This window comes from Dipodomys ordii, unplaced genomic scaffold (assembly GCF_000151885.1).
Source record: "Dipodomys ordii isolate 6190 unplaced genomic scaffold, Dord_2.0 Scaffold22, whole genome shotgun sequence".
NCBI classification, from domain to species: domain Eukaryota; kingdom Metazoa; phylum Chordata; class Mammalia; order Rodentia; family Heteromyidae; genus Dipodomys; species Dipodomys ordii.
Window position 1 is genome coordinate 4,459,556 of NW_012267238.1, and position 21,322 is coordinate 4,480,877.

Consider the following 21,322-nt stretch of genomic DNA (forward strand, 5'->3'; position numbering starts at 1 on the left):
TTTTTTTTAAAGGTTATTATTCCAAAAGGAGCTGCTTCTTCAGTTTTGCCTGGAAGAGTGAGCCATCTGATGAATGCTGGTAGCATCTGATGAATTCTGGTTATAACCTTTGCCGTGGCTGCATAGGATATGGCCAGAAGATTCTAGACCCAAACCTTTATCAGGCTGGGAGAAATAGAGAGCAGATGTGCTTCTGATTCCTTCTGGGATTCTAGCACAAGCCTGTTTACAAGTTTAGACTCAGACTTTGCCGAGTTACACTGAATTGAATTGATTTCCAATTGGACCCCTGATTGCTTAGGGTACATAATATTGCTGTCTTGTGACAGAAAGCAAACAGCCATCTGTGAGACATCTGCATTTTTGAAATGTATGTCCATTGGGCTGGTTACCAGGGAAATCTTGTCTAGAAAAGCAAAACTTCCTAAGGGGCCACCTTTAGCAACACTCAGCCAGCAGGGATTTCTGGTCAGTGTATTAGTTTGACCACCATAAAACCTGCACTTCCCCTGAACATCTTAGAACTAATGATCAGCCATTCACTGGGCCTTCCTGCAGGCCATTCCCCGGACTACTGCTATATATAAAGGTCCCTGTCACCTGAGTGGAACAGAAGAATAGGGTAGGGTATTTGACGTCAAAGCTCAGTCCCTAGAGTCCACTGGGAAATGCTTTGAGCCCCAGGTAGGCCTATAATCCAAAATGACCACTAGATTCCTTCTAATCCAGTGCTCTGTGGTACTGGTCAGCCAGGCTAATGGTCCCTGGTCCCTCCAGGAAAGTGAGTCAAGCAGGACAAAGGAGGGACTTTACCTGGATGCAAGATCTCCCAACAGGCTAGGTAGGTCAGAGGAGGCAGAAGTGGCCAGGAAGGAGTGCAGAGCGAAAGAAAAGAGAAAGCACATTTATTCACCACCCCTGCTGCTCCAAACACAGCAGACCCGTGACACACTCCCCACCCCTCTGTGGCTCGACCACCCACTCAGGGCAGTGACTTAGCATCAGCCTGCAGGGACTGAGATGCAGGCCCAGCTTAGCAAATCCCTGGGCCCTAGGAAGCCATTGTCAAGATAAAGGGGTTCTTGATCTAATGTTTTGTTTTTTCAAGCATTCCATAGACATGTGTCAACTAAATGAGGAAAAAAAAAACCTTAAAAATTAGAAAGCTTAACTAGTGTACAACATGTAGCCCCGGTAGATGGGGAGACAAGGGGTTTACTGAGACCCCATCCAGCTATGCTCCAGAGCATGGACTACATCTGGTCCTCACTGCACCCCAGCACCTGGCTGAACAGCTGAGGCTGAGGAGGAAGAATGAGGAAGTAACTAGGGAACTGTTTGGGCCTCTGTTTCTCTGTCTATAAAATAAAAATGTCTGCCCGTCTAACAAATCCTAATGCAGCTGTGCGATTCCGAGTCCCTTTAGCTGTTTCCTCAGCCTGTGCAAGAGTGGGGGTGGGCGCTGTGTCCGACCTGTGCTGAGGTGCACAGCAACCCCTGGGCAGACAGCAGAGACTAAAAATGCCATCCACTTTCCCTCTTTGCTCCATCCTCTGCACCAGGTACAGGCCTAGTAAAGAGAAGGAGGAAAGAGGGAGGGAGATGGGGGAGAAGGGGAGACTGAGGACCACTAGGAGAGGAGGGGGAGAAAAGGGAGAGGAAGACATAGGGAGGAGGGAGTGGAAGGGAGGAGAGCAGGAAGTCCTCAGGTCCCATTCCTCCTCCACAGGTGGATTCAGCTCAAAGGTCAAGCAAACAAGCCAGGTGCGGCCTGGCCACATATCTCATCCTCGGTATTTGGGAGGCTGAGAATGAGAGGATTGTGTTTTGAGGCCAACCCCTGACAGAAAAGTTCTCAAGACTCCCTTCTCAACACATTTCTGGGCACAATGGCATCCTGGGCATCCTAGGCTGAGATAGGGAGAATAGTGTGCCAGGTCAGCCATGAGGGAAGCTGGACCATTTCATCTTTATCTGGACAAGATAGTCCCTACTGGACAAGAAGCCTAAAAGTAGGACTGCCACTCAGGTGAGGATCTGGGCGGAAAGTTGAGATCTAAAAGCAACCAGCAAGGGAGGTGGGGGGGGGGGTAGAGGGGAGACAGAAGAGGAGGGATGGGAAAGCGTGGCATATCAGTAATGTACCAGTCTTACAAGCATGAGGCCCTGAGGCCCCGAGTTCAACTTCCCAATACCACTACCAAAAAAAATTTTTTAAGGGTCAGGCAAATAAGTAGGAGCGGGCAGGGACTACAGGGGGCCTCTATACTCGGGGTTCCACTCTAGGGCTGGCTGGAGGACTCACCCTCCTCGAGACACCACCAGCTTCACTTTCACTTTGTAGGAAACGATGATCCCCAGGATCTCACGGTTGGCACCTTCCCTCAGCCTGCAGGGCGACAGGGAGAAGCTGTCCTCCAGGCTCACTGGTGAGCAAGACATGGGCAGTGGGGCGGGAGGATGGCACTCGGGGACGGGGCGGGGGGGGGGGGGAGGCGAGAAAGATAAGCGGAGTCCCAGGGAGCTGGGACTCCGGCTCTGAACTCCACAGCTGCCATGAGGTGTCCTGGCTGTGTGAGCCTGGCCAGACCCCTCCCAGCCTGGCTCTACTCTGCTGCAGATTCACAGCATACGCCCACTGGGCAGAAAGGGCCAGGTTGGAAAGAGAAGAACATTTTTGGTCAGAGTCATGGGGCTTGAACTCCGTGCCTGGACGCTGTCCCTCAGCACTTCAGCTCAAGGCAAGCACTCTACCACTTGAGCCACAGCGCCACTTCTGGTTTTCTGGTGGTTTATGGGAGAGAAGAGTCTCTTGGACTTTCCTGCCTGGCTTGGAACTGCAATCCTCAGATCTCAGCCTCGTGAGTAGCTAGGATTAGAGGCATGAGCCACCAGGCCCGACTGGAAGGATATTTCTGAGGAGGTAGGGCTCCACTGGGTCTGGTGCACAGGGAGGACTTGAACCCAGGTAGGTAGATGCGCACCCTGTGCAGGGGATGATGACAATAGTCTGGCCCAAACCAAGAGTCTGGGTTGGGAACATGGCAGGGGTCTCACAGAGCAGTGCCTAAGGGCCAGAACTTTTGCAGGGAGTGGGGTGGCTCTGAGGGCTCAGTGAGGCTGCCCGGGGATCCCTGACTTGGGAGGGATATTCACATCTGATTTACCACCCCAGTCTCTCCAAGTCATCCTCATGCTAGGCCCCATCCAGGAGCCATGTCCTCTACCTTTGCTCAGCTGCAGGGACACCCCCCCACCAGCTTAGGATACCACATTATGAGCGGCCACCTGACAGGAAGCCTTCCAGCTGCCCCTCCCCTGGACCAGCTGATACTGCCTAAGACAGCCAGGTCTGGTGGTACTGGGTAGGGGGAAATTGGGATACGGCCTCCCTGACTGGCCAATAGCTGGGCGATGAGGACAGCCTGAGCATCACGTCATTTTACTGCTGACTCAAGAGGGCGTGGCCATGGAGGGCACCTAGAGCTCAGGCCTAAGAGGGGGTCCTCACAGGGTGCTGGAGGCCAGGTTTGTGTCTTCGTGCTTCAGCTTGCCATCCAGGGCCAGGCCTCGCTTCTCCCGGTTGTTGGCCAGGAAAGGTGTCAGTGTGTAGACCTTGCAGAATGTTGAGCTGGGCGCCACCGTGTCACTGGGAAAAAGGCAAGTGTAAAGACACTCCTCCCTACAACCCCTGCCCTCCTGCCCTCAGCCCCAACTCAGCCAGGCCATCTACCAGACCTGCTAACCAAGCCAGCCTGTGCTAACCTCTGTCCCCCAGAGGCAGGGACACATGGGCCAGTCCTGGCTCTGGCAGGGAGCCCACTGCTCCCTGTAACAGGTGCATGCACATCCTACACTAACAGGGGAAGCCTGGGCTAGAACACTGAAGGGGTTTTTTTGTTTTTTGGTGTTTTGTTTTGTTTTTCTGGTCCTCAGGCATGGGCACTGTCCCTGAGCCTGTCTGTGCTCAAGACCAGCACTCTACCACTTGAGCCACACCACCACTTCCAGCTTGTTCTGAGAAGCTTATTGGAGATAAGAGTCTCACAGACTTTCCTGCCCGGGCTGGCTTTGAACCATGATCCTTAGATCTCAGCCTCCTGATAGCTAGGATTACTAAGAATGAGCCACTGGCACCCAGCTATGTTTATTTTTTTATGTACATCTACATGCAAATCACAAATGAAGCTACTAGCCAGCTATAAATCAATCCATCTAGGTTCTGTAATTAAAACTATACTTGCAAGCCAGGGGCCAGCGGCTCACACTTGTAATTCTAGCTACTCAGGAGGCTGAGACCTGAGGACCTCAGTTCAAACCAAGCCTAGGCAGGAAAGTCTGTGAGATTCTTATCTCTAATTAAGCAGCTAGAAGCCAGAAGTGGAGTTGTGGCTCAAGTGGTAGACTGCTAGCCTTGAAGTGGTAGACTGCTAGCCTTGATCAAAAAACACTCCAAGTCCTGAGTTCAAGCCCCAGGACTAGGACTAAAAACAAAACAAACAAACAAACAACAACAAAAACACCTGTACTTATAGCCAGGTGCTGGTGGCTCATGCCTGTGATCCTAGCTGACTCAGGAGTCAGACCTGGCGGATTATGGTTTGAGGCTAACACAGGCAGAAAAATTTGCTATACTCCATCTCCAAAACAACCAACAAAAAGCCAGGCTAGAGGTGTGACTACAGTGGTAGACACCAGCCTAACAAGCTCAAGGCTTTGAGTTCAAACCCCAGTAATGTACCTTCCCACCTCCCAAATACACACACACACACACACACACACACACACACACACACACATTACTTGCTTTATCACACATCTGTTCATGTATGGGGATATGTTGATGGTTCAATGTTAACTTGTTTTTCCTCTGTTTCTCCTCTTCCTTTTTAACAAGACAGGAGCAGAAAGCAGACAGTGGGCCAGAGCTGGAATAGTCCAGGCTTTGCTTTGTCTCCCTCTAGCTCTGTGAGATGAACAAGCCACATCTCATCTATACACTGAGGACAGCAGGGCTCTGTGAGCAGGGAGGGAGACTGTGGACATTCAGTATGAGCCGCTCCTCTCCCAGCTGGTCATGCTGCGCATGTGCAGGACTCCAGCTCTACTCACTCTGGGTCTGTTCCTTGCAGCCCTAGGCCATATCATGCATGTCTTGTAGCATTCATATTTATTTTAAAACAACAAATAGATATTACTGTTTGCCAGAACTAGAGTTTGAACTCAAGGCTCTGTACTTGTTCCTCACACCTCCAGCCTGCCTTTTTGCTGGTTACTGTGAGTCTTGCAAATTTTCCCACCTGGGCTGGCTTCGAACCTTGGTCCTCCAGATCTCAGCCTCCTGAGAGTAGTTAGGATTACAGGTGTGAGCCACCAACATCATTAAAAACATTAAAATGTTTCTGAGTCACAAAAAATCATTGAAATTAAGTGTAAATACATATATACACAAAACTACATAAAGTACAATCTCATATATATATATTTTTTTTCAGGGCCAGGAGAGAAGCATGGGTGTGTCTTCTAATCCAATGAGTGTGCATACTCCCTTTCAGTAAATAAAGATGTTTGTTTTCAGATCTCACACCTTAGCTGCCAACAAGCTAGGAATTAAGTTCATTTTTCAATCACAATAACTTTCCCAAACCCAGACTATTTTGGGTTGCTGTATAATTACTCTTTACCCTACCACGTGTAACCCTTTGGATGGGATCCGCCAGCTGGGTGATCCAGTTGATCAGACAAGGAAGACTTGTGCTTAATGCTTTTCCCTTTTTTCCCTGGCTCCTAGGAATCCCAGAGGCTCCAGCTGTTTCTTTCCAACCCAGGTTTCTGCGACAGGATCATTATCCTCTTTCCACAACCCTGATTCCCTTCCACTCATTAGCTATTGTTGACGTGGGTTTAGATCTTTTCCTGGATTCTAGCTCTAAAAGGCTCTTTGATACCATCTTCTCTGAATGGTGAGGAAAGCTACAGCCCTCTGTAGATGGAGAGGAGTCACCTGGGACTATGTCTAATCCCAGAACTTCTTGTTCCCACCCAGTCCCATGCACCCAGGGTCCGGCTTACACGCACTTACTCAGCCTCCTCCAGGGCCACGGGACACTTGTACTGCGCTGTGTTGAAGAGACAGATGTCCGCATACTGGCGCACTGGGGAAGGAGAGGGAAGCCATCATGTGAGCCAGGGGAAGCTCCCAGGAGGATTATTAGGCCAAGGGAGGGATTCTCAGCACCCAGCAATGGCCAAAGTCCACCCGTAGGCACTTATGTAGTAGGATCACCCATATCCTCCACCAAGAGGGTACTGCCAAACCATTCATTCCCTTCCATAACCAAAATGTTCTGTTTCTCCTGGGGAAACTTCCCAGGACCCAGGAAACGTATGAGGAGAGATAGCTGAACAGTAAACCCATTGCTTGTCCACAAGCAGCCTGGAGCACTGGCCATGAAAGCCCCCAAACCTCTTGGCTCACAGCAGACCTTGGGCTTGAGGTTCTTGAGGCCAGTACTCTTTTTTGTCTATACTCTTTTTTGGTTTTCTATTTGGAGAGGTAGAATGAGTGGGACTGGAAATTGAGCTCAGAGCCTCATGCTTGCTAGGGAAGCACTTTAGGACTTAACCCATACCTCCAACTCCTCTTGCTTTAGTTTATGTTTTAGATAAGGTCTCATGCTTTTGCCTAAATTAGGACCAGCATCCTTCTATCTCTGCCTCCTGAGTAGCTGGGATTAAAGGTGTATGCCCTTATACCCAATTTACCACAGAACCTTAAAGAAGCAAGATTTTGGCTATCATAATTCTTTTTTTTTTTTTTTGTCGGTTGTGGGGCTTGAACTCTGGGCCTGGGTGCTGTCCCTCAGCTCTTCAGCTCAAGGCGAGCGCTCTACCACTTGAGCTACAGCGCCACTTCCGGTTTTCTGGTGGTTTATTGGAGATAAGAGTCTCACGGTCTCTCCTGCCCGGGCAGGCTTGGAACCGTGATCCTCAGATCTCAGCCTCCTGAGTAGCTAGGATTACAGGCGTGAGCCACCAGTGCCCGGCTTATCATAATTCTTGTAAGGGTTCCCTCTTGCCCACCCCCCAAGTTGACTCTCTACCCATAGTACCGGAGATCTTGATCTTCTTCACTGTCTTATTGGTGTTGTTGGTGACATGGACATTGACACTGATGGGCTCTCCATGGTAATAGATCTAGAAGGCAGAAGGAGAGTGTGGACAAGGAGGACACCAACATTCAAAGTAAGAGGGAGGAAGAAAGACCCCCCTGGAGGTTTCCCAAACCTTGGTTATTCTAACTTTGGCCCAAGTTCTGCCACTGCCTCCCACTGCAAAGTGGCATTGAAGCCACCAAGCATATTAGCCTTTGTTCTCAGTTAACAGTAACAATGGCAATGCTGGTGGTGATGGCCCTATGACCTTAGGTGGGTTACATAAACTTCAGTTTCTCCCTCTGTTCAATGAGGTTGAGTCTTGAGTCTCTACAGGCTCTAGTGGCCTGAGACTTGGGAGGCTCTGGAAGCAGCAGGTGACGGGGAGGAAGGACTGCCCAGCCCTCTGAGGAAGCCAGCCCTGTGTCCTCACTGAAGAGTCTCGGTGGCATTGTGCACCAGGTACTGGTCTTCAGCTATCCCCAAGAATGAGCGGAGTTCACTCCCAAGAGGGGCCGCTCACAGCTGGCATCAGTCCGCCAGCTCAGCATTCCCTGCCTTCTGCAGGCTCTGGCGCCCTATTGCTCAGGGATAAGTAGGGTATGACAGGGCATGCCAGGCCCAGCTGTACCCACACCTCCTGGCTGGTCATTATCAATAAAAGCTGACTCAAAGCAGGCAGTTGGTACAAGGGGAGAAAGACAAGTACGTCTGGAAAGTCCAAAGCCACCTGCACACTTTAGGCTTCTGCCTGGCCTTGAGGGGCTTTCTTTTTTGTCAGTCATGAGGCCTGAACTCTGGGCTTGGGCACTGTCCCTGAGCTCTTCAGCTCAAGGCTAGCACTTTACCACTTGAGCCACAGCACCACTTCCAGCTTTTTCTGCTTATGTGGTGCTGAGGAATCGAACCCAGGGCCTCATGCATGCAAGGCAAGAACTCTACCACTGAGCCACCCAACCAGCCCCTTGAGAGGCTTTCTTAAGCCTCTGAGAGAGGTCTTGATTATCTGAGTCCTGTGGTCCCAGGGCTAGGGACAGAGCTCTGTCCTGAGAAGTCCCCAGATGCCAAGAGAGAATGGGATCTATGACTGAGGCCTGGGAACGCAGCCTCCCCCTCTCCCTCCAGCCAAGGCCCAGACTCCTACCTCCTTATCCAAAGACGCTTCTAGATGCAATGGCTTGTCTGACATGAGGAACTGCCTGGTGGTCTCTGCTGTAGGTTGAGGGCCAGGCCTCTCAGGAGCATACTGAACTTTCCGGATAACCAGACGCACAGAATTCCTAAGGATTGGGCAGGGTGAAAGATGGCCAGAGTCACTCGCTTGCATTCTCTTTCTCTGTGATCCCCATGTCCCTCTCCTGATCAAGAGGCTGACATAGCTTCCATTACCATCAAATCTAGCCAAGTGCAGAGCCTTGCCTAGGAGCCATGTCACCATCTGGCAACTCTACTCTCTCCTGTTCCATCTAAGCCATCCCATGCCGGTATTTCACTGGGTCTGTGGCTTGGTATCCAGCAATGGCAAGAAAGGGAACTGTTAGCTAGGCACTGGTGGCTCATACCTGTAATCCCAACTACACACAGTTCGAAGCTAGCCTGGGCAGGAAAGTCTGTGAGACTCTTATTTCCAATAAACTACTCAGAAAAAGCCAGAAGTGGCACTGTGGCGCAAGTGGTAGAGCACTAGCCTTAAGCTAAAGAAGCTTAAGGACAGTGCCCAGGCCCTGAGTTCAAGCCCTAGGACTGGCACAAAACAAAAACAAAAACAAAACAGGAAACGGTTTACACTCTCTAGGCCTTCCTACGAGGGTCATGCTCCTAGCTCCTCTCCTCTCACCTACTCTCTGACCTTGAGTAAATTAACCTTGTGGCTCAGTTTCCTCGTCTGTACAGTGGTACACTTTCCTCTTAGGACCACTGTGAGGATGAAATTGGCCCATACCTTCCCAACATTCTGGCACCTACTGAGCTCTTGAGAAATCATGGCTACTCCATCACTATTACCAGTGAGTCTTTGTGATCTCATGATGTCTCATTTTGGGTGGGCTGAGGACAGTGGGTCTGAAAGTTACCTCCTCTCCCTTGCTCTGGTCCTGCTCCCTCCCGCATCTATACATCTCATCCTTCCTCCCTGGTTTCAGGCCTTAAAGGCAGCTCCCACAGGGGAGTTGTCCAGGCTGCTGTTGATAATGCCTGCAATGCATGCTATAGCCACCAGGTGGCAAACTCAGCCCACTCCTCTGAATTGGTGGTTGAACCCTCCTTGGCCTCCTCTAGGAATTGGGGTCCGAAGCAGGGACACTGAGATTGGGAACCACCACTAGCAGACAGGAGGTGGGGCGGGGCCTGGCCCAGGAAAGGCAGCCATGAGAAGTCAGTGCCAGATACTTTCCCCCAGCCAGCCTGGGCTCTGTCAGTGCACTATGAGAGTACCGACCCCAGCTAGCTGGAAACAAGTCTGATTCTCTCACACTCTTCCCTCAGTGGGTTCACTTTCTCCACTCCCCTTCTCTTGCTCAGAGGCCTCTATGACACACTGGTCCTGCCTGTGGTTTCCTAGGAGACCAACAGGGTAATGAGGATGGCCTGGAGACATCCTGCTGAACACTCAACACAATCTGAATCTAAAATAAAAAGACCTGCAGTCTGGAGGGGAGGGGAGCAGGGGCAGAGAGGTAAGGAAGGAAGCTGTGAGGCTGAGGCTACCTCTCCAGATGCTCTTCAGGACCTACCAGCCTGTCAGAATGCCCTCTCAGAGTGCCAGGGCTGGAGCACGCAGCTACTCCTCACCCACCTCACCCACCTCTCCTAGGACTTTCCCTCCTGTCTTTCACTCCTGCACACCTTTTGTGGATCTTCTCCTCCAGGTTCTCCGCACAGAAGGCTTTTACTTCATAGTCCACACCGCAGGCCTGTGGAGGATGCACTGCTGACCACAGGACCTTGGAAAGGCAAGGTCCCCCAGCACACAGCTGGCTGGCCTAGCATCTCACAAACAAGAGCTCTGGATGGGACACCAAGTCCTGACCTGGCCCCGAACCCCTGTGCCCAGCCACAGTGTAATACTCCCTCTGCCTCACTTTCCTTCTCCCACCAAGCTGCTCCCAAGGCTGTGCACCTGGAGCCATAGAAATTGCCACCAGCAGCAGGGCTGGGCAGCCTGGATGTAGACCCTGTACTGGGGTGCTTCAGTCACCACCCCCACCCCAAAAGAACAAAAGGATTTTAGAGGCCTGGAGCCTGCCCTACTAGTAGTGTCACACTTTACTGAGCCTCAGTTTCCCTCCGTACTGGGAGCTATGGGAGGCCAGGTGCAGGTCCTCAGCCAGAGTGACTCCTGTCACAGAGTGGGAATCAGGCAGGTCCCAACCTGACAGGCACCTTACCTGAAGAGATTGCTTGTCCCCATGTGACCATCCAGGCTAGGCCCAGGAAGCTTGAGCAGGGATAGTGGGCTGGGTAGATAGCCCCTCTCCTAGGGAAAAAGCCCAGAACCTGGGGACTTGACACAGCCCTTTTGCAGTGACCTACCTTCCCGGTGTCCTCAGGGCCTGGCTGCAAGGTCACTGAGCATGGGAGGTTCGGTGGGATCTGTGCGGAAAACAGAATGAGCTGCCATCACACCACCACTGTGCCCCCCTCCATGCCTACACCCACTACTCATCTCACACTCATATCAGCACCCCTGAGAATGGCTGTGTTTCCTCCATCAGATTAGGGGGTCTTAGAATAGACCACCTTCCCCATTGGACTGTGCCACACCATGCCCCAAGATTTCATTGTTGTTGTTTTTTTTAGTCTCAAGGGTTTACTCAATCCCTGGCCTCACAGCAATGGTGGAAAAGATCTTTCATGATGTCTACTGAGGTAAAGTATCTATGGCTCCCTAAAGGTGTCTATGTCCCAGTCCCCTAAACCTTACCTTACAGGAAAGGACTTAGCAGTTGTGTTAAGGATCTGGAGATGGGAAGGATAGCCTGAACTATCCTGGTGGGTCCAGTGCAATGACAGGGTCATTGAAAGATAAAGCAGGCTGGGTGCCAATTCGCACACCTGTAATCCTAGCTGCTCATGAGGCTGAGACCTGAAAACTGAAGTTCAAAGCCAGCCTGGTCAGGAAGTCTATGAGACTCTTATCTCCAATTAACTACCAAGAAGCCAGAAGTGGGGCTGTGGCTCAAGTGGTAGAGTGCTAGCCTTGAGCAAAAAAAAACAAAAACAAAAAACCTCAAGAGACAATATCCTGACCCTGAGTTTAAGCCCCAGGATGGGCATAAAAATTAATTAAGGAGGAAGTAGAACACTAGGCATGGGAAGGTGAAGTCAAAGGACCACAAGCCAACCTGGGCTGTATAGTGAAACCCTGAGAAATGAGAAGAAGGGAGGGAAAGAGGGAAGGAGGGAGGGAGGGAAGGAGAGAAGAAAGGTGGAAGGAAGGGAGGGAGGGGAAAAAGGATGGGAAGGATGGAAGGACAGAGAAAGGGAGGAAGCAAGGAAGAAGGAGAGGAGAAGAATCTGTGCCAAGAGAAGATATATGGGAAAGACTCAACATACCACTGCTGACTTTCAGTATGGAGGAGGTGGCCATGAGCTAAGGAAGGTATGCGGGCCCCCAAGGAATGGGAAGCTAGACAAGACAAGGAAATGGATTCTCCTCCAAAGGCTGAGCCCTCCCAACAACTTGCTTTTAGCCCCAGGAGACCCATTTTGGCCCTGTGACCCCGCCCCCCAGAATGATAGGTTAAGCGATCAACTTGGGTTGTTTTGATTGGCATATTTATCACACATGTGTGGTCATTTGTCACGGCAGCCAGAGAACTCACACATCTGCATGGGAATGAGGAGTCTGCTCCCCACTCTCCTCTCTGCTCACAGGGAAGCGGGGAGGAGGGAGATGACCTGAATCCCAGAGAGTTTGAATCTGAGAATCTGGAAACTGAAAGGCAATGATAAAACTACTGTGCCATCCCTCCTTGGCAGCCATGTTGGAGCTGGACAAGTAGGCAGCCAATCTGAGACAAGATGTCGTGACCCAGGGACCAGACCTGGCTTGTCCTTCTCCACAACCACCTGTGGGCCCCCTTCCCTCCCACCAGTGAACTGGAGGCAGAAAGGTTGAACAATAATAGCACATAGGCCAGGGTGGTGTCCCCAGTAGTAGCCAGAGAACAGAGAGTATGACAGTGCCCAATACACACTAAGGAGTTGCTGGGTAACACAGAATAGCCATTCCCTGCTCATGTGCCCACCGTGAGCATTTCCCAGAGGTGACCCGGCCGGGCCCCTGACCTCAAAGGTGAAGGGGTAGGCATGGTCGCCCAGCTTCTTGATGAGGCGCTCCTGCAGCCGTGTCAGGGGCTTCTTGTCCTCGGGAGCCGGCGGGAAGGACTGCACGTTGGCCACGAACAGGTCCTTGCGAAAAGTCAGGCCCAGGACATCAAGGTCCTCCCGGCCATAGCGGAAGGCGCAGGTCAGCGTCACGTACACTGTGGGGAGCAGAGGTATTGAAGCGGGGCCTGGGAGGACAGCACCCCTCTTCTTCCCCAAGCACTAGCCATATTTCTGGAGGCACCAGGCCTGTCCTCTCTCCTGTAGCGAGAGTGTGCCATCTCCCTGAGGGAGCTGAGACATGGTGCCGGGGCAAGGGAGCCATGCTGTGGCCCCTGGGAGGTCAGGGTTGCTCGCTGGGCAGTTCTGTCCTCCTCTATCCACTCTAGTCTAGGCATATGGAGAGGCCCAGGGAAGGATTTGGCCAAGCCTGGGAGCCTTGGCCCAGCCCCCTCCTCTGTAAAATAAGACCCTAACTCCTGCCCTGCTGGCACCTGAGCCTTGATGGTCATGCTATACTGTTGAGAAAGTGCTGGAGGTGGAGGGGTGGGGTTGACCAGTTCTCCTAAAGTGGGGATAGGTGGGAGGCTCCACATAAAGGTTTCACAGTGGGGATGGGCAAGACAAGGTTATAAGATAAGCCAAGGTCCTGCCTGGGAGGCAGGGAGGCCCTGGAGAGGAGGCCCAATAGGCAGAGTATGGGCCTCGCCTGCTGCTGAGGATGGGGACCATAGCCTACCTCTCCTCTCTTTGAGGTACTCAGGATCCACCAGGACCACACCATCTAGGGGAAATAGAAGAGTGAGGAGATCCCCAAACTTAACCTTCCAAAGCTAAGCCCCAATACCCAGCCACAGCCAAGCCCAAACACCTGCCCAGCCAACAGCATCATAAGAAATGGGAACGCCAGCACCCAGAAGTGATATACCCAACCTCCCAGTCTGATGTGCACCAAGCCCCGCACTCTGTCCCCTGCAGGCCAGCAGCAGACTCAACATTGACTTGGACCTGTTTCTTCATCTTCTAGGGGTCTGAAACCCGTTATCCTTTGGAACTCAAATGATTTGAATCATAGAGAGGCAAACTGGCAATATGTCCCTATGAACATAGCCCTCTGCAGACCATACACCGCTGTCTCAAACCCACCGCTGCCCTGTGGGGAAGCACAATTATGTGCCAAGTATGTTTTGAAGACCCACAGAGTGCATACAGTCCAATATATGTCCAGGGCCAGGCGCACTCGTGCGTAACTGCAATCCCAGCCCTTGGGAGGCTGAGGTAGGAGGATCCCAAGTTCCAGGCCTAGTCTGGGCTACATCGTGAGTTTCAGGCTAGTGTGGATTACATATGGACACCTAATTTCAAAAAAAAAAAAAAACAACAAAATAGATTGCAATAAAACATATTGCCTAATGACATCACTGGTTGTCTCAGTTTGCTGCAACCATACTATGATCACATTCACACCACAAAAACACTGATGATGCGCGTCTCAGAACAGATCCCTGTGGTGAAGTGACACACTTCTGGCCAAGAAGCTGAGACTCAACCCAGCTCCATATATGGGTTTAGGTCAGATTCACCAATAAACAAACTCCACCTCAAACTTAGAAACAGAATTAGGTTTTCTGAGACTGAATTTGGAATATGACCTACATGGGACAGGTGGGCACATACATAAAGTGTGTCCCACATGCTCAGGGCTAGCCCAGCGGCTGGTATGCATCAGCATGATGGAGAGGGCCTTGGTGCCCCTTACCAGGACTGCCCTGGAAGTAGAGCTCAGAACTGGGCAAAGATATCCTCTGCTCAACACCCCAGGAGGTCAGGAATACCAGCTCAGGGGCCACGCTCTTACCTGGTATCCCCAGCTCATCTCTGCCCAAATACTCCATCTCTCTCTCCCTAGGGGGACCCAAGCTAACCATCCTAGGCAGATTCAGGGTCAGGGAGTCATGGGTGTGCCCAACCCTATCCAGGAGCCTGCTCACATATCTGATGGACATCTCCTTCTGGAGGCCAGTAGAAGAAAGCTAGGTCTGATGGAATATGTTCACACCAGCCAGGCTAGGGGACCAGGACTGATGGGGTGGCCAAGAACAGGAACCTGAGCTAGAAGGTAGTGTCATGGTAGACAGACTACATCTCACTGTGTGTCATATGATCAACCCTGGTAGTACCCCACAGCCTTCTGGGTGGCTGGGCTGAGCAGGCCACCTGGCATAAAGCAGGTGCCCTAGGGAAACTGGTCCCCTGCTGCCCTCCCTCTGCCCCAGCCTCTGCTATTGTTCTGAGTAGTAAGATGACTGTGTTCAGCCCTGGCATCAGACCTCTCTGGAAACTTCAGCTCAAAGCTGATCACAGGCAAAATACCAGATTATGGGCTCACTTCCTCTGAGGAAGTAAATTTTCCTCAGAAATTGGCAGAGGTGAGGGGGAGGGGTGGCGGGGACACTGAACTTCTGAAAGTCACCAAATACCCAGATAGGGCTGGAGAGAAAAAGCAGGATTCTCCTGCACAGATCACAAAGAGAGAGGCCTAGAGCGACGCCAGCCTTCCTCCCTGCAGCTTCCTGGCTCTGTGCACGGGCCACAGGGTCCCTCAAGTCTCTACCCTGGTGCTGTCTCCTCAGCTCTGAAACAACATGCTTGTCCCTACACACAGCCGCCAGAGACGGGGTGGGAGAGACCACCTTCTCTGGAACCAAGATGACATTCCAATGTCTTCATCTGAACTTGGCTGTAGGCAGTTTCCAGCTGCCATCCCCCAACCTGCCACTTCCTTTCAGTTAGTTTATTCATGTCTTTGGCCTCACTGTGCCCACTTGTAAAATGGGGGCTTTCAGAGCCATAGGAAGACAGTGGGCTCCTTGTCTTCCAGAAAGAGGGGTGGTGCTGAATCAGAAGAGATTCTCCACCAAGGGATCATTTGGCAATCTGTTATCACTGGGGTAAGGGCACTGCAGGCATCTAATGGGTGGAGACTAAGGATGCTATCCACATCCTACACCCAAGGACAGACCCCACCAACAAAGAACCCTCCAAACACATACCAGCAGTGAACACAACCCAACTTCTAGCAGTACCTCACAAGCCCCTCCATTCCCACCCCTTGGCATCAGAAGGTGGCAGAGGAAAGGACTTGAATTAAGCCCCTCTGCCTCCTCACTGTGTGACCTACAGTGAGTTATGGAGCCTGTCTGTTGCTTACTCTCCTATTGGAAAATAAATTCAAGGATAATCATCTTGGCTGTCTCACCCACTAGTAAGCCTTTTTAAGTTTCTTTTGGTGCTGCGATTTGAACTCAGTACTTGCTAGGCAGGTGCTCTACCACTTGAACCATGCTTCAGCTTTTTATTTAGTTTGCCATACTGGGATTGAATTCAGGGCCTCTATCATTTGAGACACACAGATACACACTCTAGTACGTTGGCTAGCAGTTTTATAGATAGAGTGTAGCACTTTGGCCTGGGCCAGCCTTATACCAGGAGCCTCTTACTTCCACATCCTGATTACAGCTGAGATTACAGGTGAGCACCACCATGGCTGACTCATAGTATCACCATCATCACATCCTCTCTATTCCTCATCTCAGTCATGTTTTGGAGGGGTCAGGTTCCATGAGGAAGAAGCTACTTGGAAGACAGTTTCTGTGAGGCAGGAGGCCATGCTGGCCTGTGCTCCAGGCCCTCGAGAGAGCAGTACTCTTCCCTGAGGCCTGAGTCAGTCCCTTCAGCCCCACCCCGGCCCTCCAGCACTCACCCACAGGGTCCACCAGGTCGATGTGGTCCACAAAGTCCCGCTTTCCCAGATAGACTGTAAGCTAGGGAGGAAGAGGCACAGGGGATGTTAGCAGCTTTAGGCCAGGGGGTACTAGCTGTGCTTCAGAGGAAAATCCACCACCCAGAGCTGCCTCTAAAAGCTCTGGACCCACCCACGGTCCTTGCTAGAACTACACACAAGGCTTGGATCTCCATCCCAACACTAACATTGACAAGAGCAAGGCTCAGCAGGAGGGCTGGGTTCCTCAGGGAGGGCTCCACAGGACACTGGCACACAGGTGCAGGTCCTGGCTCCAAGCGCTTCAGTGATTCCTCCCTAAACAATGGCAGGGAGCCACTCATGTGAGGATTTGCTTTATGGAGCACTGAGCAATTGAAGAGCTACTTCCTTCCTTTGGAGCCAGACTGCAGGCATTCCAGATGCACCTGGAACATCACCCTAGATTCCCAAGTATTCCTCCCCACTCCCTCAGTCCTGACAATTCTAGCTCTGCTGTATTTCTCAAACCCCTCCCTCTCTGTTCCCACAGCCCCCCTTTGCCTGGAGGTCCACATCAGCCCCTTGATGCTCACTGCTGACAGTGGAAAACTCCCTTCTGATCTGTTCTCAGCCACACTGCTTGTCCTAAAATACAAATCTACCACATTCCAGTTTGAAAACCCTTTAAGAGTTCCTCATCTGTGCCTGGAGAATAAGGATGATAAATGAATTTTACTCTGAGCAGAAAGTGAGATTGATTAGTCAGGTCTGTTTCAGGCCCTGGATTGAAAAGGAATCTCAGCAGGAAAGGGTGAAAGGTGATTAGTGATGTCTGCTGTGGGCACAAAAGGGAAAATGTAGAAGCACAGCTGGTTCTAAGCACATAATCAGGCGATGTGAACTCCTCTACCTGGGGACAGGACTGTTGTGACCCAGCCTTGCGGCTGCTCTAGTCCTTACTCCCTTACTCTGTTCCCTCTTGGCACTTAGGCTCCAATGCCTGAGATGTCTCCAGCCCCCTCCAATTTTCCATTCCTGCCTAGAAGGCTCTTTTCATCTTACCTTGCCTAGAAATGAATCCCTCCTAGAAGAAGCCAGGCCTGATCCTACCTGATCAGGCATGCCTGAACCCACCTGGGTTCTGATGTTCTTAGGTTCCTGTATCTCACACTTGGTCCTTTACATAGAAGTGACTGATCTATGGCCAGTCCTGGCTATCTGGCTGTGTATATATACTGACTCATCTCAGTATACCCAGTCCCCTCCGGGCCACCCCAGACCTGGCACAGAATGATTCCACTAATATCTATTTGCTGAACTGGCAGCAAACAGGATGGAGCCTAAGGCCTGTGGAGAGAAGGAAAGGGCATGGGCTCTGGCAGCCACTCTGGATAATGAGGTGACGCCAGGGCCTCTCACGCAGGAAGATTATTTCCTCTGATCGGCTTGAACTCTCTTTCTCACAGGCACACTGACGTCTCTTGCCAACAGGCCATCAATCTCTAGCCAGAGATGAGACTCCCTGAAGTCTGGACAGAAAGTTTCCAGAGGGAGTCCCCTGAACCCTGGTTTGGACGGAAGCTCCTGAGAACAGAGCTGTGTTACATTCTGACGGGAAATAACAGCTGCTCCTCCCCCAGAGAGCTGTACCTTTCCCCAGAGACACCCTCACTATTGCCTCTATTGGCCCACAAGAGGGCTGAGTGTGGATCAGGGAGTTGATGTGCCCGACCTCCCACACTCACCTTTCCATTGGGGCTTGCTTTCTTGAACACACTGTGGAGAGAAAGAGAGACAAGGCCAGGGTTAGTGCATTTCTGCCCGGGGAGGCTGCTACAGGCTACCCAGAGGCCAAATCACAGACAGAGGGGCCTGGAAAGTGGTACAGAGCAGAATGGGGCCCAGCTTACCTGCCTCTTACTTTACTCACTGATAACTCTGCACGGCCGCCATCCTCACTATGAACCCTCCCAGGATACACACAGCCCCCAGCAGCCCGCTTCGCACACAGTGTCACCAAGTCTCACTTGAGGAAAAACCTCAAGGGCCCTCGAGGTCTCTGTGATATGGTCTTGCCTTCTCCTGGCATCTCCTCTGCAATGCCTGTGACTCTTAGTCATTTCTCTCCAGCCTTGCTGCTGTTTATCAATCCAAGAGGGAGATTGATCTCTGCCTCAGAGCCTTTCCCCAGCAACCCCAGCCCTCATGGCTCATTGGGATTCTTCCAAATAGATGCTTTCCCCATTACTTTATATGATGCTTCAGCCACACCCACCTGGCCCCAGCCCTAACCTCCCACAGGCTTTGCTTGTTGTGTGCATTTTGTGCCAGTACTGGGGCTTGAACTCAGGGACTTGTACTCTGACATGGCTTTTTCATTCAAGGCTGGCACTCTACCACTTGAGCCACACCTCCACTTTGAGCTTTCTGCTGATTAATTGGAGATCAGAGTATCACAGAATTTCCTGCCTAGGCTGACTTTAAACCACATCTTCCTAGCTCAGCTGCCCAAGTAGGCAGGGCTCCAGGCGTGAGCCACCAACCTCCAGCATGCTTTGCTTGTTTACCTCAGGCCTGGCCAGTCCCCACTCTGCTAGCATGCCTGCGTCACCAGAACTAGATGAGGTGTCTTTGTCCCCAACCATCATAATTGCAGTAGATGCCTTAGGAATGGCAGGTGGCAGACATTCAATAATTATTAGGTGAACAAATTGATGAATTAATGAAGGAGTCAACTGAAAAGGGCACATGCCTGTGTACAGCAGAGCACCTGCCTTCTACAGTTCCTCCTACCCTGTCCCAAGCTGTATCTGCTCCCTATTCACCATCATCCAACCCAGACTTTCTCAGAATAATTGTTGGGAGGGAGAGAAGAAAAGTGAAAGGGATCTAACTGGTAAGGTGAGGTGCTGAAAGAGGGAGGGAGGGAAAGGGAAGAAGAAAGAAGGGAAGAGACACAGGTGTAAAAATAAAAGACGGAACAAGAGGCAGAATTAAGAGGAGGAACTCACAGCAGAGAAAGATGGAACCAACACAAAAAGAGGGAGAAGCCCACAGGAAGGTGACAGGATGTGCGCCCCCCCCAATCCTTCACCAGGAGCAGGAGGTCTATAAACACCCAGGTAGGACTAAGCCACCTCCCCTCCAACAAGGCCAGTGGGGTGGTGGCACTGCACATGCCTCCATTGCCCTGGCTCTGCTTCCCATCTCCACTTTGGGGGCCCCCAGGGACCACAGATGGGTCTAAGCCTTGCTTGCAAAGATGAGCTTGGCACAGCCCTTTCCCTCCTCCCTAGGGGCCCCCTGGTTCTTCTCCTCATCAATATTCATCAGTGTTGGGAGTGTGAAGATGCCACAGTTGGCTGGGGTGTGATAATTGCTAAAGTGAGAAAAAACACAGATCACACCGGTAGCGGAACCAGCAGCTCATTTAAGCAGGGCCCAGGTCTGTGGAGGAGACCCAAAAAGTGGTGCCAGGGACCCTGAAACGTCCCAGCTCTGATCTACCTCCAGCCCATGGGAACTCAGGGTCTGAGGGAAACAGAGGCCCCAGATGCCTGAAAGCCCAAAGAACTGAGTCAGGGAAAGCTACTCCAGTGGCTACTGGGAGGGACACAGGTGCCCAGGGGCACCTGTGCTGGGCTAGAAAGAAGACTATTGAAGAAGGGAGAGGGGCAGGGAGGAAGAAGAGCATTTGAGTTGGTTAATTGTTTCTCCTAACACCACTACAGAACGGATATTTTATTAAGTGGAGGCTTAGAGAGATGCAGTAATTTGCCCTGGAACTCACAGACTGCCAGAGGCTAGGTCAGGATCCAGACCTAGTTCTATCTATCTGCCTCCAGAGGCTGGGCACTTTTTATCTAACCCTGCTGTTTTCCTAAAGCAGGTGTTTTCAATCAACATCAAATGTAACAGCAAAGAGGGGAAATGAGGACAGGAGAGAGGAAGGCAAGAGGAAGGAATCAAAGAGTAAGGAGGGGCGCAGTGAGGGTGTTTGAGGGGCAGGAAAGGGGGTGGGGAGATGTCCCGATGTCCTGCTTTTAACTTAATCAACACCGGGGCAATCACCTTCAGGAAACAGGGACTCTGGGGGCTTCCTCAAACAACAACAGCTGCTGCATTGGCCAGGCAGGTCTTAAGTATTTTTCCCAGAACACTGCTGGTCTTGACAACAACCCCATTTCAGAGATGCGGAAATTGAGGCTCAGAGAGGCGACCTGTGGTCCTTCCCCAGCCATCCCGTCCACTCCATCATACCACTAAGTCTTTCCTGAAACTCCATCAGTTTCCCATTCCCAACAAAATCAGAAAAAGAGGTCTCTGTGGAGGGTTCCTAAGTCTCCCCAGACCCCAAATGTGCACTATCACATACACGGCTTTGCCCAAGCTTGTGGTTAAAAAAGCAATTTGTAGGTATGGGACATGGGTTGGGTTCAGCCTCTAGCCCTGTCTATATCCCACAAACTGGGTTTCCAAAAGGGACATGCAGCCTTTATTCTGGCTGATTAAGGCTTCCTGGAGACAAGGAACAGAAAGCAAGGGAAGTTAGCTCAATAGAAGAAGGTGGGGTACTAGAAGGCAAAAGATCTCACGGGAAGGATGCGCAGGCAGGACGAGCAGAGGCTGAAGGCAGGAACGGGGAAGCCATTGGAACCTCAGGCTGTAGCTCCCTCTCTCCACCTCTCCTTCTGGGGCTGCATGTTCTCCCAGCTGCTCGGCTGTCTGTGCGGCTGCTCCATTGTCTCTGAGGACTACTCTCTGTCTGCTTACTCAGAGCTTTTCTGCTCCTCCATCCTTTTGGCTTGCATGTGACTCACTCTCCAACCTTGTTTCTACTCTGCCTCTTGCTCAGCTTCCCGCTGCTAACTGGCTGAATGGCCCAATTCCAAATTCCCTTGGGAGGAATCTGATTGGTCCGTTTAGGTCACGTGCCCCACCCCTGGTCCAATCAACTATGGCCAGGGTGTATCCTGTGTTCCATGAGGCTGGGACAGAACAGGGCCTATGGTATAGTTCTTTTTGAAAGCTAAGGTCACAACCCCGTAGATTGATAATGAAATCAACTTGGTTTGGT

The 21,322-nt window shown here is 51.4% G+C and overlaps 1 protein-coding gene across 2 annotated transcripts in view; it reads right to left on the minus strand.

Annotated features, from left to right (window-relative positions):
• Arrb1 (arrestin, beta 1) overlaps window positions 1–21,097 on the minus strand; it is a 30,119-nt gene extending 9,022 nt beyond the window's left edge. The window contains exons 1-13 of one of the 2 annotated variants that reach the window (XM_013014084.1): window positions 20,841–21,097; window positions 17,991–18,021; window positions 16,246–16,306; window positions 13,222–13,266; window positions 12,444–12,640; window positions 10,686–10,745; window positions 9,999–10,066; window positions 8,299–8,434; window positions 7,113–7,197; window positions 6,083–6,155; window positions 3,512–3,649; window positions 2,306–2,389; window positions 814–837 (exon numbers count right to left, since the gene is read on the minus strand). In XM_013014084.1, the coding sequence (XP_012869538.1) occupies window positions 814–837; window positions 2,306–2,389; window positions 3,512–3,649; window positions 6,083–6,155; window positions 7,113–7,197; window positions 8,299–8,434; window positions 9,999–10,066; window positions 10,686–10,745; window positions 12,444–12,640; window positions 13,222–13,266; window positions 16,246–16,306; window positions 17,991–18,021; window positions 20,841–20,896 (1,058 nt within the window). In that variant the 5' untranslated portion in view covers window positions 20,897–21,097. The remainder of the gene's footprint in view (window positions 1–813; window positions 838–2,305; window positions 2,390–3,511; window positions 3,650–6,082; window positions 6,156–7,112; window positions 7,198–8,298; window positions 8,435–9,998; window positions 10,067–10,685; window positions 10,746–12,443; window positions 12,641–13,221; window positions 13,267–16,245; window positions 16,307–17,990; window positions 18,022–20,840) is intronic. The other variant, XM_013014085.1, reaches the window with a different exon arrangement.
• Between the last annotated feature and the right edge of the window lie 225 nt (window positions 21,098–21,322).